The sequence below is a fragment of the Hemicordylus capensis genome, chromosome 2 (genome assembly GCF_027244095.1).
Source record: "Hemicordylus capensis ecotype Gifberg chromosome 2, rHemCap1.1.pri, whole genome shotgun sequence".
NCBI lineage: Eukaryota > Metazoa > Chordata > Lepidosauria > Squamata > Cordylidae > Hemicordylus > Hemicordylus capensis.
The window spans coordinates 241,421,690-241,443,377 of record NC_069658.1 but is presented as its reverse complement, the minus strand read 5'-3'; the positions used below and the strand labels follow the sequence as shown (position 1 = coordinate 241,443,377).

Here is a 21,688-nt window from a genome sequence, read left to right as displayed (position 1 = left end):
CAAGGACATAGGTATAATGGTGACAGGTAGTGCCGTTGCAAAAGTAGTGCATTCAGCTAACTTAAGTGCCAGGCCGAGGGAGGGAGGAAGAGAACGAGAGAAAGAGGAAGGAGGAGAAAGAGAAGGGAGGATGAGGCGCTTGTGAGGTAGGCACAAGGTGACAGAAGGTGGTGCAAGGCTATGTTCGCCTCCCCCCACCCCTGGGCCTTTGGAATAAAATCCAGCCCACCACCCAGTTGCATTTGACACCCCTGTTTTAAGGAGAAAGATAGTGGCGGCTTCAGGAAAGATAAAGGGCGGGGAGCAGATCCCGCTGGTCTGGGGGAGGAAAGAGGGTAAAAGAGCGATAATGGGGTGGGGTAAAGGAAGTACTTTTGGTGACAGTTGCTTCATTGTAGGGCCCTCAGTCTCATTGGAGGTGGACTGTGACTTGTAGCAGGGTCATAGCTATAATTGGGATGGGCTCAAAGAAACCAGGCCCCCAAGCTTCAAGGGGCCCCTCAGCTCCACCGCTCCCTATTTTATTCATTATCTCCCTCACTCTTAGGGGCTGCTGGAGAGAGGGGTGAACCTGGGCCTCATCTCCCTTAGCTACGCCCCTGTGTATAAGAGAGTGAACTTCCCTCCAATCTCTAGCTACTCTTTGAATGTTTGCCTCCTTCCCTGCAGGGGAAAAATCTCTGTCAGCAACTAGAATACCCTTTTCTTGAAAAATATCTGCTTGGCTGGACTGTGTAAAACCTGCCTCACAGAACAAAGCATTGGCTTTGCAGAACTCAGTGCTCCCCCACCTCCCCAAAAAACAGCCATTCCTGCTGCAAGGAAGAGACTTCTGTAAGAAAAAACAACTTTGACTTCATTGGAGATGGAAATGCAAGACTCAGCTGGCCCAGGAACCATCTTGGTGAGGAGCAGTGAGGGATTCTGGAAAAAGACTGTGGAGAAAATGCAAGAGCAGGAAGACATGCTCAGTTTGGATAGCCAGCAATATCAGTACCAGGAGGCCAAGTGGCCCCGCGAAGTCTGCAACCTAGTCCACAGTCTTTGCTATCAGTGGCTCAAACCAGAACAACACACCAAAAAACAGATGCTGGATCTGGTGATCCTGGAGCAGTTCCTGACTGTTCTCCCTCCAGAGATGGAGAGCTGGGTCAGAAAATGTGGGCCAGCAACCAGTTTGCAGGCGGTGACCCTAGCAGAAGGCTTCCTCCTCAGCCAGGAAGAGGAAAAGAAGCAGGAAGTGCAGCAGGTGAGAGTGTTTCATCCCGGTAGGAGAGTAAGTCATTCCCATTAATTAATTCAGTCCATTATGCACAAAATGGATATCCCTCTTTTCTGCAGACTCTCAAGGCATTGCATCAGGGTTATTAAGCACCAACTAATAAAGTATAATTAAGTTGTTAAGGATAATTAATAAAGTATAGAATAATGTGAGCAAGAAAAAATTCCCCATGGTTGTCTAGATTTCTCTCGGGTTCCTTGCAGGGGGGCATATCCTAACCCTCCTCCCTCTACTACCACCACCCCACCTTTGAGTGTCCCATTCCGTTTGCATCCCCCCCCTCCTCATTTTCCACCTGGAAGATTTTTGATTAGTTATATTTATGTATTTGGTGTTTCAGGTTCAGGGGCATTTAGCAGAAGGGACAGCCAATGTCTCTGAGGCAGAGAAGGCTCCATCAGACACCAGACAGAAACCACTGTCCAGGGGGCGCTCTCAGGAGGATGGCACAGATGTCACTTTGCTGGGTAAGGATTAAGGCATCACACTTGAGCTCAGGGGCAGCTGAAGAAATTGGGCTGAAGGGGCAGAGGTCACCATGCTGCCCCCACCCTACCCCATTCACCCCTGAGTGGTGGATGTTCTTAAACCATACTGTCAAGCAGGAACTTAGCAAGGCTGGAGTAGGTCCTGTGACAAAAAATGCCTGGCCTCCTGTTGAAAGCCTGTCTTCCAGACTCCTTAGCTGAGCACCCAGAGCCATCTCCCAACTTCTGTGGAGCACAGGATAAGAATTGTTTGCAAGGGCTACCTACTGTCTGTTATTTTACCAAATATTCTTGAGAACATTGGGCTACCCCACTAGTTTGCGGCACAGCTGAAATGAGGATTTGAATCTCCTTTTACTTCTGCACCTTCTGGCATGTTCTAGTGAGTGACTTCTTGTTTCTGTGAGTACTACTAGTAGTAGTGCTCTTTCGTGGCCTATGAATATGGAAGCCGCTCTCAAGCATTCTGAGAAAATGAAGCCTCCATTTTCACAGGCAATTTGGCTCTCATGTAGAACTTCTCAGTCCCAGGTTAGTGTTTACCAGAATAAGTTGGCACTGGGTGGGAAAGGCTTGAGGGTTTTCCTTGCTGCACTTCTTTGGAGCTCCCTGGAAGCAGCCAGCTGAGGATGTTGCTTTATTCAAAACAAAATGGCGGCTTTCACCTAAATATGACCAAGTGTGAGTGGATGGTTGCAGTTACCAGTAACAAAATTTCAGGTTGGTGATGGAGCCCAATTAGTTTCGCAATTGCACATCGATGTCCGGCACCTAAAGGCCGGGTAATTTAGGACCGACACTTTTTCACACAGCACATAATTAATCTAGTAAATTATCTGCTACAGGGTGCAGTGATGGCCACCAGCTTGGATGGCTTAAAAGGGGGGGGGTTAAACAAATTCATGGGGAAAGGTCTATCAGTGGCTGCTAGTCTGGTGGTTATATGTCACCTCCAGCCTCAGAGGCGAGATGCCTCTAAATACCAGTTGCAGGGGAGCAACAGCAAGAGAGAGGGCAGGACCTCACCTTTTGCCTGTGGGCTTCTCAGAGGCATCTGGTGGGCCACTGTGCCAAACATGATCCTGGACTAGATAGGCCTTTGGCCTGATTCAGCTAGACTGTTCTTATGTAGGTATTGCCGATGAATTGTGGTTGATGTTGCCGCTTAAGACTGCTGTGAATATGCTCTTCAAACAAATTTTGGCCAACACATCAGGTTTAACTTTGCACGGCACCAGTTCATTTTGTGTGAACTTATTCCAAGCCTCCTGTCTGTAAATGTTTAGGACAGGAAAATGCACAATCCTTGTAAATTTCATGCTTTATCACAAAAAGTGCAATAGTTACCAGCACCTACCTCACTATGTGGGGGAGGAGTCCTGTCCCAGGCTATTTCACATAAACTGGAGTTCCAGGGGCGTAGCTATAATTGAGCGAAAGGGTTCAAAGAACACTTCACCAATAAATCTACTTAGTATTTTAATTCTACAAGAATCTCTCTAAATAGCTGCAACAACTAAACTCTGCATTCTACTCTGTAACTGGAATGGGTAAGTTCTTCAATGCTCTGCTAATTAATCATAAAACCCATCACGGGGAAATTACAACCTCCAACAGATCTCCCTATTGTTCCCTAATGGTAAGTGGTGAACTTAAATTGTTTCCTGTTGGCAAGCAGTGATCTTCCATGGTTGCTATTGGCAAGCATGTGTCCCTTTGGGCGATGGGAAGCCTTTCTTCAGTTGTCTCTACATTGTGAGCCCTTTCAGCTCTGAATCCCGCCAGCTACTATTTTCAGGGAGCCACCTGGGCTCTCCCTTCGCCCCTGGGGCTTCCACCTAGGCAGCTCTTCCCCTAGCCGCCCACCACCCCGCCCCGCGCTCTTCTTCATTCGGTCCCTTTGGCTTTATCTCTGGAAGTTCACTGCTACTTAAAAACCCCACTACCTGCTCCTTGCTTCAACCCGCCAAAGAGCCAACCACTTCCTCGCCCTGTTGCTGCAGCTGTAGAAGTCTCTGACTCCCTGGGCTCAGGGGCGTAGCTATAATTGAATGAAAGTGTTCAAAGGACACAGGCCCCCAGCTCCTGAGGGCCCTCCAGCTCCATCCCTCCCTATTTTCTTCATTATCTCCCTCTCTCTGGGGGCCCGCCAGAGAGCGATGAACACGGCCCCCTCTCCCCTAGCTATGCCCCTGTGGAGTTCTGTTTAGAGTCAACACGTTAATGGATTTATACATCCAAATCAGCACCTTAAGGTCTGTCCAGGAGTCAGTGGGAGGAGAGTAGTCTTTTTCTTCCCTTTCACAAGGAAGATCCTTATCTGACCAATGTGTTCTCTCTCTCTCTCTTTCTCTCTTAGATCATGGAATAGCAATGGTGATTTGTCCTAACTCTTCTACCCTGGGTAGTAGTAGAGAAGAGGCCTCTATACAACCCAATCAGGTAGGGGAGGGATCACTGGGGAGACAAGCAAGTGCCTTCCCCTGAGTCTGAAATCATTTCTTTTTTCACCTTGAATGACTGAAACTCAAGTGTTTTACAAAGGGAAGAATTGTTTTGTTACCTGGAGCCAAACATACTTTCTTCTTCCAGAGTGCTGTGTCTTTTGAGGAGGTGGCTGTGCATTTTACTGCGGAGCAACGGGCTCCACTGGATGGAGAGCAAAGAGCCCTGCACAGAGAAATCATGGAGCAGACGCGTCAGAATGTGGCCTCTCTGGGTAAGGCTCCCTCTTTATTCGGAAATTGCTGGGGTGTGTGTGAGTGTGTTGATCAGTACAGAGCATCCCCTTTTGGTCAGTTCTTCTGGTGGATCTCTCTCTTTATCCAAATTGGGGAGGAATCCTTGTTCTAAGGAAAATGTTAATCCTGTATGAATGACACACTTTACAAAGACTAGAAATTGCTCTTGATCCATTTAGCTGAATTTTGTCCATGCAGGCTGGCAGCATCTCTCCCAGGGTCTCATGTCCCAGACTTCGAAACACTAATGCCAAGATCCTCCAACTGGATGTGCTTTGGATTAAACTTTTTAGTCCCAAGAAATGTGTTAAGAGATAACATGCAAAGAGTTTCAGCAATTAATTGTGTGTATATATAATGTACCCCTAAAATATGTAGGTACTGATATCTATGTGTTGTTTCCTAAGACATTCTAAATATGATTACTCTCAACATTAGCAAATTTCAAGCTGGGTTCCATGATTACCCTTGACATAGCACAATAAACAAACAAGTTTCAGAGCAGGGAGGGGAGAGTCTTTTCCACTCTTGTCAGGCCTTGACTATAGAATAAACAATTTCATTCAGTTACTTTGGCTCAGCAGAGCCGAAGTTCACACGCCAGTTTCTGGCAAAATGACAATCCCAGATACAGGCATAAACTTAGCCCTTTGGGCCCTCAGTGCTGGTCCCAATTCAACCAGGGTATTCACCATAAGCTAAAATCTAGGTTTCCATACTCCACTTCTCAATACCACACCAGCCTTCATTTAATACCAATCACTGGCCACTATTTCATATGTATCAAGGGTTACTTCTTCTGAAGTCTGTTTTCTCATTTGGAATAGGAGCTATTTGAGTCTACTGACTGATTACAGGCTCCATTTCTCCTTGTAATTCATGCTATCTGTCTTTTATCTTCTAGCCAGTGATGAGTGGAATAGCAAGAATAAGGGAGAACCTTCCAGATCATTAGTGGAAAGACTGAGATGTAAAAAGGAGGGACAACAGAGAAAGGAAACTGAAGTAAAACAGGAAAAGAAGAATGAATCCACTGCTCTTCATGCTTGTGACCACCAGGAAACCCCATTCCAAGAAAAAAGAATGGACAAAATAAATGAACGGAGGGAACACCTCTCAATTGGGAGAAGCTTCGGTTGTAAATCAAACCTTAATAGGAAAGTCAGGATAGGGGAGAAGCCATTTAAGTGCTTCGATTGCGGAAAGAGCTTCATTCTGGACTCGACTCTTATTATGCATCAAAGAATTCACAGAAGAGAGAAACCATTTGAATGTTTGGAGTGTGGGAAGAGCTTCAGTAAGCCCTCAGGTCTTAAGAGACATGAAAAAGTTCACACAGCAGGAAAATAATTTAAATGCTTGGTTTGTGGGAAGAGCTACACTTGGAGTGTACATCTTAGAGACTTCACACAGGCGAGAAACCATTTAAATGTCCAGAGTGTGGGAAGAGCTTCCGTTGGGACTCAACTCTTACAAGACATTAAAAAATGCACAAAAATCCCCCTGGGGATGTGTTCCCCATCTAAGTGTCTGCTCTACCACTGTGTTGAGTAATCTAGCAGCTTATGTCTCTTGAAATATGGAGCCTTCACTTGCATAGACTCCATGTGTCTCTTCCAGTGAACAGACAAATCTGGGACATAGGTGTGCCACTGACCTCAATGATCTCAAGGCATAAATAATCCCTTGCTGATGGAGTTACACTGGCTGCCAATACGTTTCCGGGCAAAATACAAAGTGCTAGTTATAACGTATAAAGCCCTAAATGGCTTAGGCCCTGGGTATTTAAGAGAACGTCTTCTTCATTATGTGCCCCACCACCCACTGAGGTCACTTGAGGGAGTCCGTTTCCAGTTACCGCCATTTGTCTGGTGGCCACACAGAGATGGGCCTTCTTGATCGCTGCCCTGAGATTATGGAATGCGCTCCCTGTTGAGTTGCGATCCTCCCCATCTCTGACTATTTAAAAAATATATACGCTGCCGCCCCAGAAACTTTACAAAAAGCCACAGCGCCGGAGGGGGAAGAGCGACGGCAGGGGGGGGAGTAATACCCCCCCCACCCTTAAAGGTACAACCCCCCTCCGAGCCGCCGGACCGGCTCGGATCCGGACCGGTTCGGAGGCCTCCAGCATGGCCTCCGAACCAGTTCCGGCACACCCCTACTGCCAGGCTCTTCCTTTCCTCCTCCTCCGGAATGGACCATGGTGCTTGTTAGAGCTTGGGACTGACAGAGGAAAGCCTCAGGTGGTGGCAGTGCTGTGCTGGCGGGAACACTGGTTTGACTTGCGCCAGAGCAACTTCCTAAGTTCCCAGCCCCTGATGTATTTACACGCCAGTCCTTTAACTACCTTTGGTGGCAGAGCAGAGAAATGCTTGCTTGGAGGCAGTAGGTTGCTGGTTCACTCCTAGAAGGTGAACACTTTGGACCCGAGTTCAAATCCCCATTCAGCCATGCTGCTTTCTGGGTGACTCTGGGCCAGACACTTCTCTTTCAGCCTAACCTACTTCGCAGGGTGGTTGTAGGGAGAAACCTAAGTGTGTAGTACACCACTCTGGGCTCCTTGGAGGAAGAGTGGGATATATTTTATTTATTTATTTATTATTCAAACTTTTATACCGCCCTTCCAAAAGGCTCAGGGCGGTTTACATTAAAACACCATTAAAATCAGTTAATCAGTTACATATAAAATGTAAAATAATAATAATAATTAATAATCTAACTTGAAGAGCACCTCAACACCATAGGGGCCACAGAAATCACCATCAGCCAATTACAAAAAGCAACTTTACTGGGAGCAGCCTATATTTTGTGACAATATCTATAATAACCAACTGTATTGATAAAATTCAGCCATCCCAGGTCCTTTGGAAGGACTCGATGTCTGGATAAAACAAACCAGTCAATAACACCTGTCTGACTGTGTAAAGAAGAAATAATAATAATAATATAATAAGGCTTCCTGCCATTCAGCGGGGGGGGGGGGAGGCAATGGTAAACACACACACACACCCTGTACGATTTGTATGTGCCTTGGCATCCAAAAGGGCTCAGCCTAGGAGTCCAGGGAGTTATCGGAGGAAATTATCATTCCAGTGGTACTTGTTTCCACATGCCTCTGCTAACCTGGGTGTACTTTTCTATAGCAGCACCTGCCATTTAGGACGTTTCGCTGAGGGGCATGTCGCACCCTTCAGAGTTTGTTTCCCTCCTGATTGGGCCCCCTGCCCTCCATGCCTTTTCTGTTTTGTTCAAGTACCTCCTTGTTGGGAATTCTCTCTGGTAGGAGAAACCCTTTTTCATTATAGCAGAGTGCACAGAGGCACAACACAGCGGAATTTAGTTAGGCATGCGTGTATGCTGAGAGTAAAGTAACTTGGAGCCATTTCATAGTTTCAAATAAATATATATGGCATTTATTAGAGAATTCCATTCTAGATAGGAAAATGAGGAGTTAGGATCTCTAATCTAGCTAGCTAGCTGGATACAGATGGATTCTGCATCTTCTCTGCACACATGGTGCAGGGAGAGGAGCTTGCCATGTTGCAGGGTAGAAGGAACAGGAAGAGGAGAGAGGGAGGAAGTTAGTCCCTAAGAGTACCAATCTACATTCCAAAGGGATAGTGTCAGAGCAGTGGAGAAGGGATGACCAATGTCTTGACCCTCTAGCCCTCTGACTCACTAGTCTGTCCTCCACTGTCTTTGAGGCAAGAGACAGGGCAAAGTCCTTAACTTCCAACACTCCTGGGGGCAGGAAAGAAAGAGGAGCCTGGGCGCTAGCTGTAAACGCTAGCCAGGCAGCATACTTATTTTGAAATATCAGACTCAAATCCTTGGGGGCCTGGGGTGCGTGGAGGCACTGGACTGGAAGGAGAGGAAAGCAGTGAGGCCGGGGCATTTTAAAATCTCGTCTCTGGATGTTCTCCAACCTTGCTAGGCCACTGTGCCCACGGCAGTTGTCTGCTCCTCTGGTCACTGCCCCTGCCTAGCTTCACAATAAATGCATAGCACGTAAAGCTTATGCTCGGGGAATCATTTGGAATGCTTCTGTTTTGAAAGGAGTGGACTTAGTTGCTGGTACCGTCACACTAACACGTCTGGTCCCTAGCTGAAGTATGTTGGTGCCATTCTCCACGCAATCTTTCAAGGCAGTGAACACTCTCCTTGATGCTCGAGTTAATTTCTCTGAATGGGAAGCTGACTGGATCCCCCTGGATGGGAAGCCAAAGGACTGGATCCCCCTGGTGCTGCACCGAGGCAGCTCATCCCTGTGTAGCCATCCCCATGTAGTTCCTCCTCGCACCTCCAGGGCCAAGAAGGCCCCTTCTATTGGAACCAGAGTCCACAGGGCCAGCTGGGCAGGCATGTGGGGATGTTGGGAAGGCACACAGGGACACTACACCTCTCAGATGTCCACACCATTTCCCAGCCAGCCCCATGGGCCCCTGTAGTGCCCAAAATGTGAGGACCAGCCAGGGAATGGCCCACTCTGGGAACAGCTGCCTCAACCTAGCCCCAGAGGGGGCTGCAAATTCCTGGGAATGGAGGGTCCAATGCAGAGCTCTGAGGGGTACGTTAAAATTAGCAACTGGGGGGAGGCCCAGAATATCCACCACGAAGCACTGGTGAGTCTGAAAGGGCAGTGGGAGGAGTCTGTAGTTTGTTTTTTAATAAAAGATTTCCAAGAGAAGATGTACCTAAGGACATGTTGTTAATAATGCAACATTAATTAATTAATTAATTAATTAATTAAAACATTTTAAACATGAGGCTGCTGGTGACTCCTGGGACTGGGTGGGTGCCAGGCAGGTGGGCAGAGCCAAAGTGGGTGGCACAGGGGTGGAGCTCTATTAAATGGATCTATTAAATCAGCTCTTGTCATCCTCTGACCCCCAGGAAAGCCATTTTCGTAAAGATCTTAGAAGCAGGTTCTGTAACTCTATTTTCTTAAATATGTTCTATTTATAGTCCATATTTCTAGCAGTTTGCCAAGCCTTAAAAACAACCATCATGCTGGCATATTTACAGAGTACCTTCTGAAGGCTATTGTAATGGTGGGGCAGGTTAGAACAGACATTTCATGTAAAAAAGGCTCCTTCCTCTACTGAACTAGCAGCAATAGTATGGGAGACGATTGAGACCATTTGTACCTTTTGGAATCCTTCCTGTTTTTCTGCTCACCAACGTTTTACTCACCAATGCTGAGTCTGGAGTCCCTGACAATGATTCATATACTAAGAATATAAGAACAGCCTGGCTGGATCAGGCCCAAGGCCCATCTAGTCCAGCATCCTGTTTCACACAGTGGCCCACCAGATGCCACTGGAAGCCTACAGGCAGGAGTTGAGGGCATGCCCTCTCTCTTGCTGTTACTTCTCTGCAATTGATCTTCAGAGGCATCCTGCATCTGAGGCTAGAGGTGGCCTATAGCCCTCTGACTAGTAGCAGTTAGACCTCTCCTCCATGAAGTTATCCAAACCCCTCTTAAAGCTATCCAGGTTGTTGGCTGTCACCGCATCTTGTGGCAGAGAATTCCACAAGTAGATTAGGCGTTGTGTGAAAAAGTACTTCCGTTTGTTGGTCCTAAATTTCCTGGCAATCAATTTCATCGGATGACCCCTGGTTCTAGTGTTATGTGAGAGGGAGAAGAATTTCTCTCCACTTTCTCCACACCATTCTTGATTTTATAGACCTCTATCATGTCTCCCTGAAGTCATCTTTTTTTCTAAACTAAAAAACCCCAGGAGTTGTAGTCTTTCCTCATAAGGAAGGTGCTCTAGGCCCCTGATCATCTTGGTTGCCCTCTTCTGAAATAAATTAGAGAGAGCATTAATAAAGAAATGTTTAATCCAGGCCCACTAATAAGTGTATAAAAGTTAGGATCAGGCTCCTGAACAGAATGTAAGGCCAGTAGCCAGAATGAAATTGTTGGCATCAAGGATGTGAGGCCCATCGGTCAAGAGGTAAAAATACCAGAGCCTGACAGGAGACAATGTATGTAACCAGAGTCATGAGACCAATTCCCCACTCATCAGAAAGAAACATAGCTGGCACCAGGAGATACTGATAACGAGTAGGGTCAGCAAAAAGGCCAAACAGTAGCTCATGTCCAAGGCTCTAATTGGCACCACAGGGAAACATATGACCACAAATGACATATGTCGATAGATGTCCTGACTTGCTTTTAAACTATAAACTGGTAACTGTGTACCCTGGGAGGGCAGTGCTTGTCAGACTTGTACTCTGCCTTCATGATCATGAATAAAAGCTAATTTGAGCACCATCCTCATTGTGTTGACTTGTAAAAAGGGAATTTCTTTGTCAGGCAATGAGTTCTGTTGCGGGAACCTTGTCTAATCCTCTTTAAGTTCGGTTAGACACCACATTCTCTGTCAATTTGATGGAAGGATGATTGCAGGGGCTGAATTAAACAGGAGGGCAAGATTCCAGAGGATTTCCCCGCAACAGCAGTATCAAAGCAATGTTCACACATGTGCATTCCGAGTAAGGCCTTCCTGATTCAATCTGAGCAGGATCTAAAATTAACTGAGTGTACATCAGAAAACGTGTGAGCATGCGCACACGCCTTAGAGGGAACACTGCGCCCCACCATCGGCTAAAACGCCTTCCCTTTTGACTGACTCCTGGCTCACCTTTCCAAGACTTTCCCAGCCATTCTGGACTTGTGCTTCTATTTCCTCAGATTAATCCTTTCCCTCTCTTCAGGTAGTTTGGCCTCTCCTTGTTTCTGCCAATCCTTAGCGACTGTCCCTGAGAAAACTCCACCCTCCTCCTCCTCCTCCGCTCACTGATGGCTCCCTCATTCTGGAACCCGCCCAGCCCTCTCTTCCAGTCCTGCCTGGCAACTCAGGTTCCTTCTCCCTTTGCTACCTGATAGATGCTTGTCTTATAGATATAAATAAGACCAACTTCCCTCACCCCACTGGGGCATCCTGTGCATTTCCCCCACCTAGCCCAGGAGGGCACCAGGCCTCCCTCTTCCATCTCCCTTCCCTGACTGTGAGCTAGAATTAAAGCCCACCCTGTCCCCAGGGCTGCAGCAGGCGCTCTTTCCAGGTTCATTTCTTTGAGGTATCAGAGAAAGACATTTGGTGCAGGGACGGGGAGAGAAAAACACTTGGACAGGGTGAAAAGTAGCACTTTGAGAGTTCAGGAAAATGAGGAACCCCCGACTCCAATGCTTAGGAAGGAAGCCTCCCCCACAATTTCTCCCCACTGAGATGCCAGCAAAGAGTTAAGGTGAGAGAGATGTTAATCCTAGAGAGGCCAAAAGAGATTGTGATTGGCCAGAGTCTCTTCCTGCCCCGCTCCCTTCTCTGGGAAAGGATCATTTGGGGAGCCCATGGGGCATCCATTCGAAGGAGAAGGAGGGAGGATGATGAAGGCCAAGGAATCTCGGGAGGTGTGAGTGAGTGAGTGAGTGAGTGGAACCTCCCATGGGGAGAGCAAAGCCCAGGAACTGGGTGGGGTGAGGAGCGAGGAAGAAAGTTTTCAAGCTGCTTGCCATAAATAGCTTTGCTGGGCCCTAACGAGAAAGGCAGACAGTGGTCCCTGGAGGAGGAGGAAAGGGGGAGAGGCGGATCTGGCTGGAATATTTGGAGAGGAAAGAGGGGTGGGGGTGGGGTGGGGGAGGGAAGGCTGTTGTGGGCAGTGGGGGACACACAGCCAGCCTTTTCAGGGAGGAGGTGCTGCATTGGTTTGTGACTTTCAAAGGAAGGAACATCCTTCCATTCTCCATGTGCCAATATTCAGTGGCTTCATCTATTACAGAAGTTCCTGCTGCAAGGACCAGTCTGTTGGTGAAACAACTTTGGCCTTCTTGGAGGCTGCCTTTGGAGCACAGAATTGGAGATGGAAATGCAAGACTCAGGTGGCCCAGAGACCATCAAGGCTGGGAGAAGTCAGGAATTCTGGGAAAGGACTCTGCAGGAAATCCTGCATGAGGACACGCTCCCTTCAGATGTCCAGCGCCAGCGCTTCAGGCAGTTCCGCTACCAGGAGGTTGAGGGGCCCCGACAGGTTTGCAGCCGACTCCACCACCTTTGCTGTCAGTGGCTCAGACCAGAGCAACACACGAAACAACAGATCATGGACCTTGTGCTCCTAGAGCAGTTTCTGACCATCCTGCCCCCCAAGATGGAGAGCTGGGTGAGGGAATGTGGAGCAGAGACCAGTTCGCAGGCCGTGGCCCTGGCAGAAGGTTTCCTCTTGAGCCAGTCAGAGGCCAAGAAGCAGGAAGAGCAGCAGGTGAGAGAGCTGGTGGGAGATGAAATGAGTTCTTTTCATTATATGTTCATGTATATAAAAATTTGATATCCAACCTTTCTGTAAGACCTCAGGGTGTCACTAATATGAGAAAGAAGTCAAACTAATTAAGGGTTAGGTCTGCTTATTGTAATGGAGAATCATATAAGCAAGGAGAAATGTCCTTAATTTGCCCAGATTTCTCTCAGTGCCCTTGCAGGGGGAAGTATCCTAACCCTCTTCCCTCCACTCACCCACCCCTGCCATTGTCTTTTCTAAACCCTGCCTCCCCACTCCCTGCCAGGGATTTCTGTTGGCTTTTCAGGTGCAGCGGCCATTAGCAGAAGCAAAGCCCAATGTTTTTGAGGCAGAGAAGACTCTATCAGACGCCAGACTGAAGCTGCTGCACGGAGGGAGATCTCAGGAGGATCATGCAGATTCCACCTCATTGGGTAAAGAATAATGGATCAAACCTCTGCTGGGTCTCCCTTAATCCCATGTGCCTAAAAAGGGCGATTTCTTGGTCAACCTGCATCTGTATGTAGGGGATGAGCAGGGGTGCACAACTGAAATGCTGTGGTGGGCTGAAACCAACCTTGACTTGGTGTGCAGGCGCTGAGGTCAATCTTTAGACCCTAAATTTAGGGCACTGATTATTAAAATGTAATATTAATTAATTAATTGAATTAAATCAAATTAAAATGAAATTCATTAAAATTAATTGAATTAAAATGAAACTGTAGCAGCTCTTGTAGGCCAAGGTGAATCAAATTAAATTGGATTAATCTTCATAACCATTATTTTTATTATTTATTTATTGAAGTGACTGGGAAGGCAAGCAGAACGTTGCCTGGCCCCTCTTTCTGCTGCCCTGGGCCCCAAGCCCCTCGCTTCCATCGGGGCCTGGGAATGAGGGGGCACATGCCTTCTGATGGAGACGGAGTGTGCATGTGTGCCATCATTCTCATCAGGAGGGCAGAGGGGCTCAGGAGGGAGAGCACCAGCTCCCACCCACATGCTCTCTTTGCTAGTTCAGCCGGCAGCAGCCACCCCAGGCACATGCCTCTGAGAGAGAGAGGCAGTGCAGGACCTTTAGGATTGCCTGCCTGCCGACTTGCCTTGCGTCCACTGGCCGAGCAACAAGTATGTATTCAACTGGACTCCCTCCCCTGCCCCCTGCTCGCTTCTCCCCGCTGGTTCCCGAGCCCCTTGCTGCTTCTGTGGGCTTCCTGGAAAGGAGGGCCCGTGTGCGCCCTGAAAGAGATACAGAGCACATGCATGCACTGAATGAGACCACGCATGTGCCAAGTAATAATGCCCATGTTCTAGCCAGGGAAACTTTAAAGAAAATGTACAATGGCCATATTAGGATCATGATTTCCTCTTTATGAAGCTCAGGATTCTGTGCTGGGTAGCATCCCCCCCCCCCCCGCAATATCACAAGCATATTACTTGTATAGAAATTGAATTAATAATAATAATAATAATAATAAATAATATGCCCTGTATCTTCTTCAGGGCTCAGATGCACCCTCATTTCCAGGAAGCTTCCGGCTCCAAGGGGCTCAGAAGCTGGTGGGGAGATGCGAGTGGGGGCGGGGGGGGAGCGAGCCCCCTGGATGGCTCAGGAGGCGAGTAGCAGGCCAAGAGAAAAGACCGGATGTTGTGCTGCGTGAGCCTGTTTTATAGTCCACAGCTGATGGGATGGACAGAGGACCATCAACCTGATCAGAGCTGTGTTGGAGCAGGGAGCTTTTAGAGCAGTTCCCCTGCAGGCTTGATGGGCAGAGAAGCACACGGGGAAGGAGACTGGGCAATGATTTTTGCTCCTCTTCTCCCCTCTCCTTGCAGAAGTGCTGTTCACTGCCAGAAATATATCCATGTGTGTGGCACAGTACAGACTACTACTACTACTTCTACTACTACTACTACTATAATATTTATATACCGCTCATCAACCAGAGTTTTCAAAGCAGTTTACATAGGTAAATAAATAAATGAAACAATCAAACATGTCCAAGGGATCAGTGCTTTTGCAGGGAAGGGACAGAAGCCAACAACACTTCCAGATCTCATCCCCCATGTGCTGCTCTGCCCATCAAACCTGCAAGGCAGTGATGCTTCCTAATGTAACATTGTATTGCTCTACAAAAAAGGATCGCTTTTGTCTCTCCTAGTTCATGGAACCCCACTGGAGGTGTTGACAAGCTCATGGCTCCCCTGTGTGGATGGAGAAGCAGCTTCTACCCAACCAGATCAGGTAGGAGAGGGATCATGTGGGGGACAGCCAGGGTGCCTTTTTCTGAGCCTGAAATAATATTTGCATCTCTGTAATTTGCCCACCGGGAAGGCCAAGAGGCCATAAATCCTGCCAGAGGATCCTTAGCTGCTTCATTTTAATTATCCTCAGAGATTTGTGTATGGGCAGGGGTGCACCGAGGTAATTTGGGAGCCCAGACCACCCAATTGCTAGCCCCGCCCCCCATGTGAGGCCACTTGAAACCTTCTTTGTGGAGCCAAACCTCTGCTGTTCCCCCCCCCTTTTTTTTCTCTTTTAAAATTTCTTACCGTGGCCGAAGGGTGGCTGTGGGGACGAGGGGTGGAGTAGTCCTTTCCCCCTCTATACATACACCCCGGTGGCGGGGACCAGAGCGACGCTGGGCCCGTCCATTCAGGCCAGCGTCTTTCACTAATTGTGAGGTGTGTCTGTGCAGTTGAGAGATCAGTCCCCACAGCTGCAGGGGGAGGGAGGGAGAGGGAAGAAGAGCAGCTCCGTTCCCCCCTGCTGCCACCCCTCAGATGTGGTAAGAATGAAAAAGAACAACACCACTGGAGGTTTGGTGGGGCGGGCGTGGGGTGGCTGCCAGAGGCCCCTGTCCCCAGCCATTTGGAGAGGCCCCCACAGACCTTGGAGGACTGGACCGATTCCCCAAGGTCTGGGGCTTAGAGCACTTCTGTGTATAGGGGTGGGGGGACTGTTTTCTGACCTGTGAGTCCAATATGTTCTTGTTCCAGGGTGCCTTGTCCTTTGAGGAGGTGGCTGTGCATTTCATGGAGGAGGAGTGGGCCCTTCTGGATGCAGACCAAAGAGCCCTGCACAGGGCAGTCATGGAGGAGAACAGGCAGAATGTGGCCTCTCTGGGTAAGGCTCCCTCACTCTCCAGGAATGGCTGCTGCTTCTTCCTTTGTCGGGATCCAGCATTCCTTCTTGGTGTGTTCTTCTGGTAGGGTTGTGGGGCCTCTCTGCTGGGTGGGGAACACTTATCCAGAAGCCTGTGGTTGGAAGTGTTGCTGATGTTGGAGTGTTAGGCTTCGAGATCAGGGGCTTCTTGCTGTCTTACCTTGGGAGGATGTGGAATATTCTGAGAAAGTGCTTCTCTTCCCTGTGTTTGAGCCCTGCTGGCTTTTCCACCAAGATTGCTTTTCCCACTTGAATTTCCAGCCAAACTGGGAGAACTGCAGCTTCCTTCTGGCATCGGACTGATGCTTTCTGCTTTAAGCAATACAGCATCACCGACTGGCTTTTTGGGCATTGTGATGGGACCCTCTGCCAGCTGGCATCCCTTTTTGGGATTAGTGTTTTGGAAGCAACCGGGTGAAGCTGTGCAGACTGCAGCCAAACCATGCCCTGAAGCGGGACTTTGGATATGGAGAATGGGCCGGGAGGGTTGTGGTGAGAGCCGTGATGAGCTCCTTTGGCAGCCTTCTGACAAGCTAATTCATGAACTGCGGAGGATGCGCTTTAATGGGGGAAAGAGGTAATTTGGCAGGTGGGCTCCAAATCCTGAGGATAATATTCCCAGTGAATAGTAGTGAAACTGATTAGTTAAAATAAATGACAACAAAAAACTTAAGAGTAGTTAAAACAAAATAAATGACATAGTAAAAGTTAAAACATTACAACAATTTAAATTTTAATCCATATTTTAAAACAATGTTAAAACTGTTAAAAGAATATTTAATTAAAAGCCTGGGTGAATAAACAAGGGCAGCCCCACATAGAGTGCATTGCAATAATCCAGTCCGGACGCAGGTGGCGTATCAGCCGAAGCTGATAGAAGGCACCTCTGGCCACTGCCTCAACCTGGGAGACCAGGGAGAGGCTCGGGTCCAGAAGCACCCCCAGACTGAGTACCTTTTCCTTCCAGGGAAGTGTGACCCCATCCAGAAAAGGCAGATCAAACTCATCTCCCGAGTTTCGACCCTGCACAATGAGTACCTCTGTCTTATCTGGAGTCAGTCTCCATTTGTTATCCCTCATCCAGTCCACTACCGCCTCCAGGCAGGCATTTTGGGAGGTTATGCCCCCTCCTGATGATGTTTGACATGGAGATGGAGATTTGGGTGTCATCAGCATACTGATAGCACCCTGCACCAAATCTCCTGATGATCTCTCCCAGCAGTTTCATGTAGATGTTAAACAATATCGGAGACAATACGGAGCCCTGAGGCACACCATACAAAAGTTCAGATTTTGAAGAACAACAGTCTCCAAGGGACACTATCTGGAACCTGCCCGAGAGGTAGGAGCAGAATGACCACAAAGCAGTGCCTCCCACTCCCAACCCCCTCAGACACTCCAGAAGGATACTGTGGTCGATAGTATCAAAAGCTCCAGAGAGGTCCAAAAAGATCAACAGTGTCACACTTCCCCTGTCAATTCTCAATTGGAGATCATCCATCAGGCCGACCAAGGCAGTCTCCACCCCATAGCCCGCCTGAAAGCCAGTTTGAAATGGGTCAAGATAACAAGTTTCCTCCAAGACTTTCTGGAGCTGGGAGGCCACTACCCTCTCAATTACCTTGCCCAGCCATGGAAGGTTAGAGACAGATAGGCCTGTAGTTGTTCAAGTCTGAGGGATCCAGGGTAGGCTTCTTCAGAAGCGGTCTAATAAGTGCCTCCTTAAGACAATGAGGCCTCCTACCTTCCCTCAGAGACACATTTATAATCTACTAGGCCTTCTGCAACAACTGCTCAGTCAGATAGTATAAGCCATGGCAGGCAAAGGTCAAGAGAACAGGTGGTAGGTTACACTATTCCAATCAGCTCCTCCACATCCTCAGGAGTCACAAACTGGAACTGATCCAACTTGATCACATGAGGAGTCGCTGGACACCTCCACATCAGACACTGAAGTAATTGTGGAGACGGAATCTAAGTTGGCCCAAATAAGAGAGATATTTCCCACAAAGAATTCATTAAACACGTCACAGAGGGTAATCGATGGTTCCAGATTCTGATTCAAGGGAGGAGGGGCACATACTAGCCCTCTCACACCCCTGAACAGCTCCGCTGGATCTGAACTTGCGAATGCCATAGGGGCAGAAAAGAATCGCTTCTTTGCTGCACGTATCGCCTTTGCATAGATTTTCAAATGTGCTCTATGTTGTATTCTTTTGGATTCGAGTTGAATCTTCCTCCACTTGCACTCCAGCCATCTACCTCGCCCCTTCAGCCCCGTAGTTCTTCTGTATACCAAGGGGCCAATTTTGAAGTTGGTTGGAGAGGACGCTGAGGAGTGATCATGTCTACTGCCCCGGTGAGTTTGCTGTTCCAGTTTTCCACCAGGGCATCAACAGGCTTGCTGGCAGAGCAACACTAAATTCCTCCAAGGCTTCTTGAAATCCTATTGGATCTAATAACCTTCTCAGGTGGACCGTCCTAATAGGTCCCTCACGCCTGTGGAGGTGGGAAATGACTGTAAGTCCAACCGTAACCAGGTGGTGGTCCATCCATGACAATGGGGAAATCACACGAGTCCCCACCCATGGAACTCCATTCTGATCAGAGTGAAGGACCAAATCAAGTATGTGATCTGCAGTGGGTGTCGGTCCTGAGAGCACTTGGGATAGGCTCATAGTCGTCATGGCTGCTATGAACTCCTGAACCGCCCCAGACAAATTGGTCCTGAAATTAACATTGAAGTCCCCCACAACAGAAGCCTGGGAGACTCCAACACTGAGCCCGAGACCAAGTCCATCAGCAAAGTTAGGGACTCCGTTGAGCAGCACTCAGTACACCAACAGAAGTCTCAGTCTATCCCTGGTTCCCAAACCTAAGTACACACATTCGATATGGTCCGACACCACAACAGGGATCCTGGTAAGGGAAATATTGTTCTTCTAGACCACAGCCACTCCACCTCCCCCGCCTCATCCCCTCACTCGCTCCTCAGCAGAGCACCCAGGAGGGAGAAGCTGGGACCAGATCGGGCCACCAGCCTCCCCCAACCAGGTCTCTGTAATACATACCAGGTCAGCACCTTCATCCAGAATCAAATCATGGATGGTTTCTGATTTGTTCTGGACCGACCAGGCATTGCAAAGGAGATAGGTGAAGTTCCAAGGGTGGTTGGCACTGCTCCCCAAGGTCAAAGAGCTGGCAGGACAGCCAGAGGGGAAACAGCTATTAGATTTCCAAGTCCATTTCCCCTGTAATGGCCCGCTGACCTGCCAGCATTACTTCTTCTGTTCCTCACCACCACCACCACCACCGGAATTGCCGCCACACAGTCAGTGGACAAGCCCCGTCTCCCCATCCCCAGATAAGCCCGGATAGATTCTAAAACAATCTCACCCAGGACTAATTAAAACAGAAGCCCCACTATTAAGTGCCTCCCCCTACAAATCCTGCGCCAAGAGGCCTGGCCCTCGCTGTACCCTGAAGTGGCTCCCCCAAAGGGGCAACCCTCTTTGGTGTCGTCCCTTTGGTGTTGGGCCTGCCACCACTGGAAGCACTAAATAGCCCTGAGCAGCAAACTCTGACAGATGGAAACCAGGTAACTGCCAAGTCACCCCCTGTGGGCCCCAGTCCTGCAAAGCCTCACCACAGTCCAGCAGCCTGTCCTGGGGGGCAGATAGTAAGCGGGGCGGGGGGGGTAGAAGCAGGTAGGCAGGCACCCAGTCCCTCACCCTTGGGGTCTGCCTGGGGGCAGATGTTCCTCCTCCTCGTCTCTCCTCCAGGCTTCTCCTGCAGGCTATGTCTTGTTGACGTATCTCTTGTAAGCAGCGTGGTGTAGTGGTTAGAGTGCTGGACTAGGACCGGGATGACCTGAGTTCAAATCCCCATTCAGCCATGATACTTGCTGTGTGACTCTGGGCCAGTCACTTCTCTCTCAGCCTAACCAACTTCACAGGGTTGTTGTGAGGATAAACTTAAGTATGTAGTACACCGCTCTGGGCTCCTTGGAGGAAGAGCGGGATATAAATGTAAAAATAAATAAATAAATAAAAATAATCTGGTGGTCTTCAAAAGGGTTCTGATCAGCAATGGTGATCAGCAATGGTGATCAGCAATGGTGAATGGTTATTCCTTAAGCTGCAGCATCTCTGGGATTCTGTTATACTGGGAAACAATACATTCAGTTAAGACAAAGGAACTTCTCGATCCTGTTGGTGAGATGTAGGAACTGTACAAGGCAACTGTAAATGTGACCCCATTGGAGTTTAGGTAGTTTCACTCACTCACTCACCCCTGTTGCACTGTGGGTCTGGTAGCTGCTGCCACCAGGGCAATCCCTAGGGGTGTGTGGGGCTGAGGGCGTATCAGTATGTTTGGGAGCCCCCTTAACACTGCAAATAAATAAATAATACACATTGTCTATTAGCAAGACATGCATATACACAGTTTAACACATTTGCATCCCAAAATTCAAATTGGAAAGCATCATATCACCATCCATCCAAATTGTTCACAGAACGCCCACTGTTCCTCCATTTCAAAGGAAGAAAATAATCCATCTGTTTTTGAAACAATATTTTTTATCCTACATTTCTATCCCGATCTTCCTCCAAGGAACCCAGAGCAGTGTACATGGTTACTTATGTCTTCACAGCTACCTTGTGAGGCAGGTTGGGCTGAGAGAGACATGACTGGCCCAGAGTCACCCAGTGAGTTTCATGGTTGAATGGGGATTCGAATCTGGGTCTTCCTGGTCCTAGCCCAACACTCTAACCAGTGTTCCCTCTAATTTTTTAAATCAGAGAGTGGAATGAGTTTTGTTCTGGGCATCAGTATCAGAGCAGTGTGTGCACATGTGAATTATTATATATAGATATATGGCACGCACACACAGACTCTCTTTCTCCATAAACATGGAAGGAAAGAAATGTATTTTGTTTATAAAATTGGAGTTTTACTTTCTTACATTTCACATTTAAGTACAATAAAAAACAAGGCAAAATCTAAAACAAGGCAGAAGCAAAGCTGAAATATTTCCACCTAAAAAGGAGGATATACATTGCAAAATTTTTCTTTGTGGAAAAGGGTTCAATTCCTACTTGAAGCTTATTCAGTGAGACACAACTTTACAGCATTATTTGTAAGATAGGTGGTTCTCCTTCCAGGCAGTATTTACTTCATCAAAATAAGTCATCAAAAATATTAAATATAGGAACTTATTAAATACAAGTTCCTACATTTAATATTTTTGATTACTTATATTGATGAAGTAAATACTGTCTGGAAGGAACACCACCTATCACACAAATAGAATAATGCTGTAAATTTGTGTGTCTCACTAAATAAACTCCCAAGTAGGAATTTATCCCCCTTCCACAAAGAAATCATTATTTTAGGAGCAACACTTATCAAAAATAATCTAAATATTATCTACAGACAAGAAAAGCATGTCTGTGTAACTTTATATTTTTATTTATTTATTTATCTGTTTATCTGTTGGACTAACATATTCTTATACTGCCCAAAACTCACGACTCTGCGTGGTTCACAACAAAGCCAACCAAACATACAGAAACAGTTAAAACAGTTAAAATAAATGACAACAAAAATTAAATCACCAGTTAAAACAAAATAAATGATACAGCAGACGTTAAAACACTGCAACAATTCAAACCTTAAAACATTTTAAACCATGTTAAAACTATTAAAACAATATTTAGTTAAAAGCCTG

At 47.5% G+C, this 21,688-nt stretch overlaps 2 protein-coding genes across 2 annotated transcripts in view; both read left to right on the top strand.

Moving 5' to 3' along the window:
• The first annotated feature begins 673 nt into the window (after window positions 1–673).
• Window positions 674–6,018, top strand: LOC128347533 (zinc finger protein 397-like). Its single transcript, XM_053302447.1, has 5 exons — window positions 674–1,249; window positions 1,623–1,749; window positions 4,130–4,212; window positions 4,363–4,489; window positions 5,416–6,018. Exons 1-5 carry the CDS (start codon window positions 866–868, stop codon window positions 5,859–5,861), a joined length of 1,167 nt encoding a protein of 388 aa, XP_053158422.1. The 5' UTR covers window positions 674–865; the 3' UTR covers window positions 5,862–6,018.
• Window positions 6,019–11,855: 5,837 nt separating this feature from the next.
• The window catches only part of LOC128347454 (oocyte zinc finger protein XlCOF6-like), a 52,772-nt gene continuing 42,939 nt past the window's right edge, over window positions 11,856–21,688 (top strand). The window contains exons 1-4 of the mRNA XM_053302156.1: window positions 11,856–11,934; window positions 12,303–12,779; window positions 13,081–13,228; window positions 14,954–15,036. Coding sequence (XP_053158131.1) covers window positions 12,384–12,779; window positions 13,081–13,228; window positions 14,954–15,036 — 627 coding nt within the window. The 5' untranslated portion in view covers window positions 11,856–11,934; window positions 12,303–12,383. The remainder of the gene's footprint in view (window positions 11,935–12,302; window positions 12,780–13,080; window positions 13,229–14,953; window positions 15,037–21,688) is intronic.

Coding starts and splice junctions, on each gene's coding strand:
- LOC128347533 (XM_053302447.1), top strand. CDS start 866: ATGGAAATGCAAGACTCAGCTGGCCCAGGAACCATCTTGGTGAGGAGC. Junction 1,250..1,622: donor AGAAGCAGGAAGTGCAGCAG/GTGAGAGTGTTT, acceptor TTGGTGTTTCAG/GTTCAGGGGCATTTAGCAGA. Junction 1,750..4,129: donor CACAGATGTCACTTTGCTGG/GTAAGGATTAAG, acceptor TTTCTCTCTTAG/ATCATGGAATAGCAATGGTG.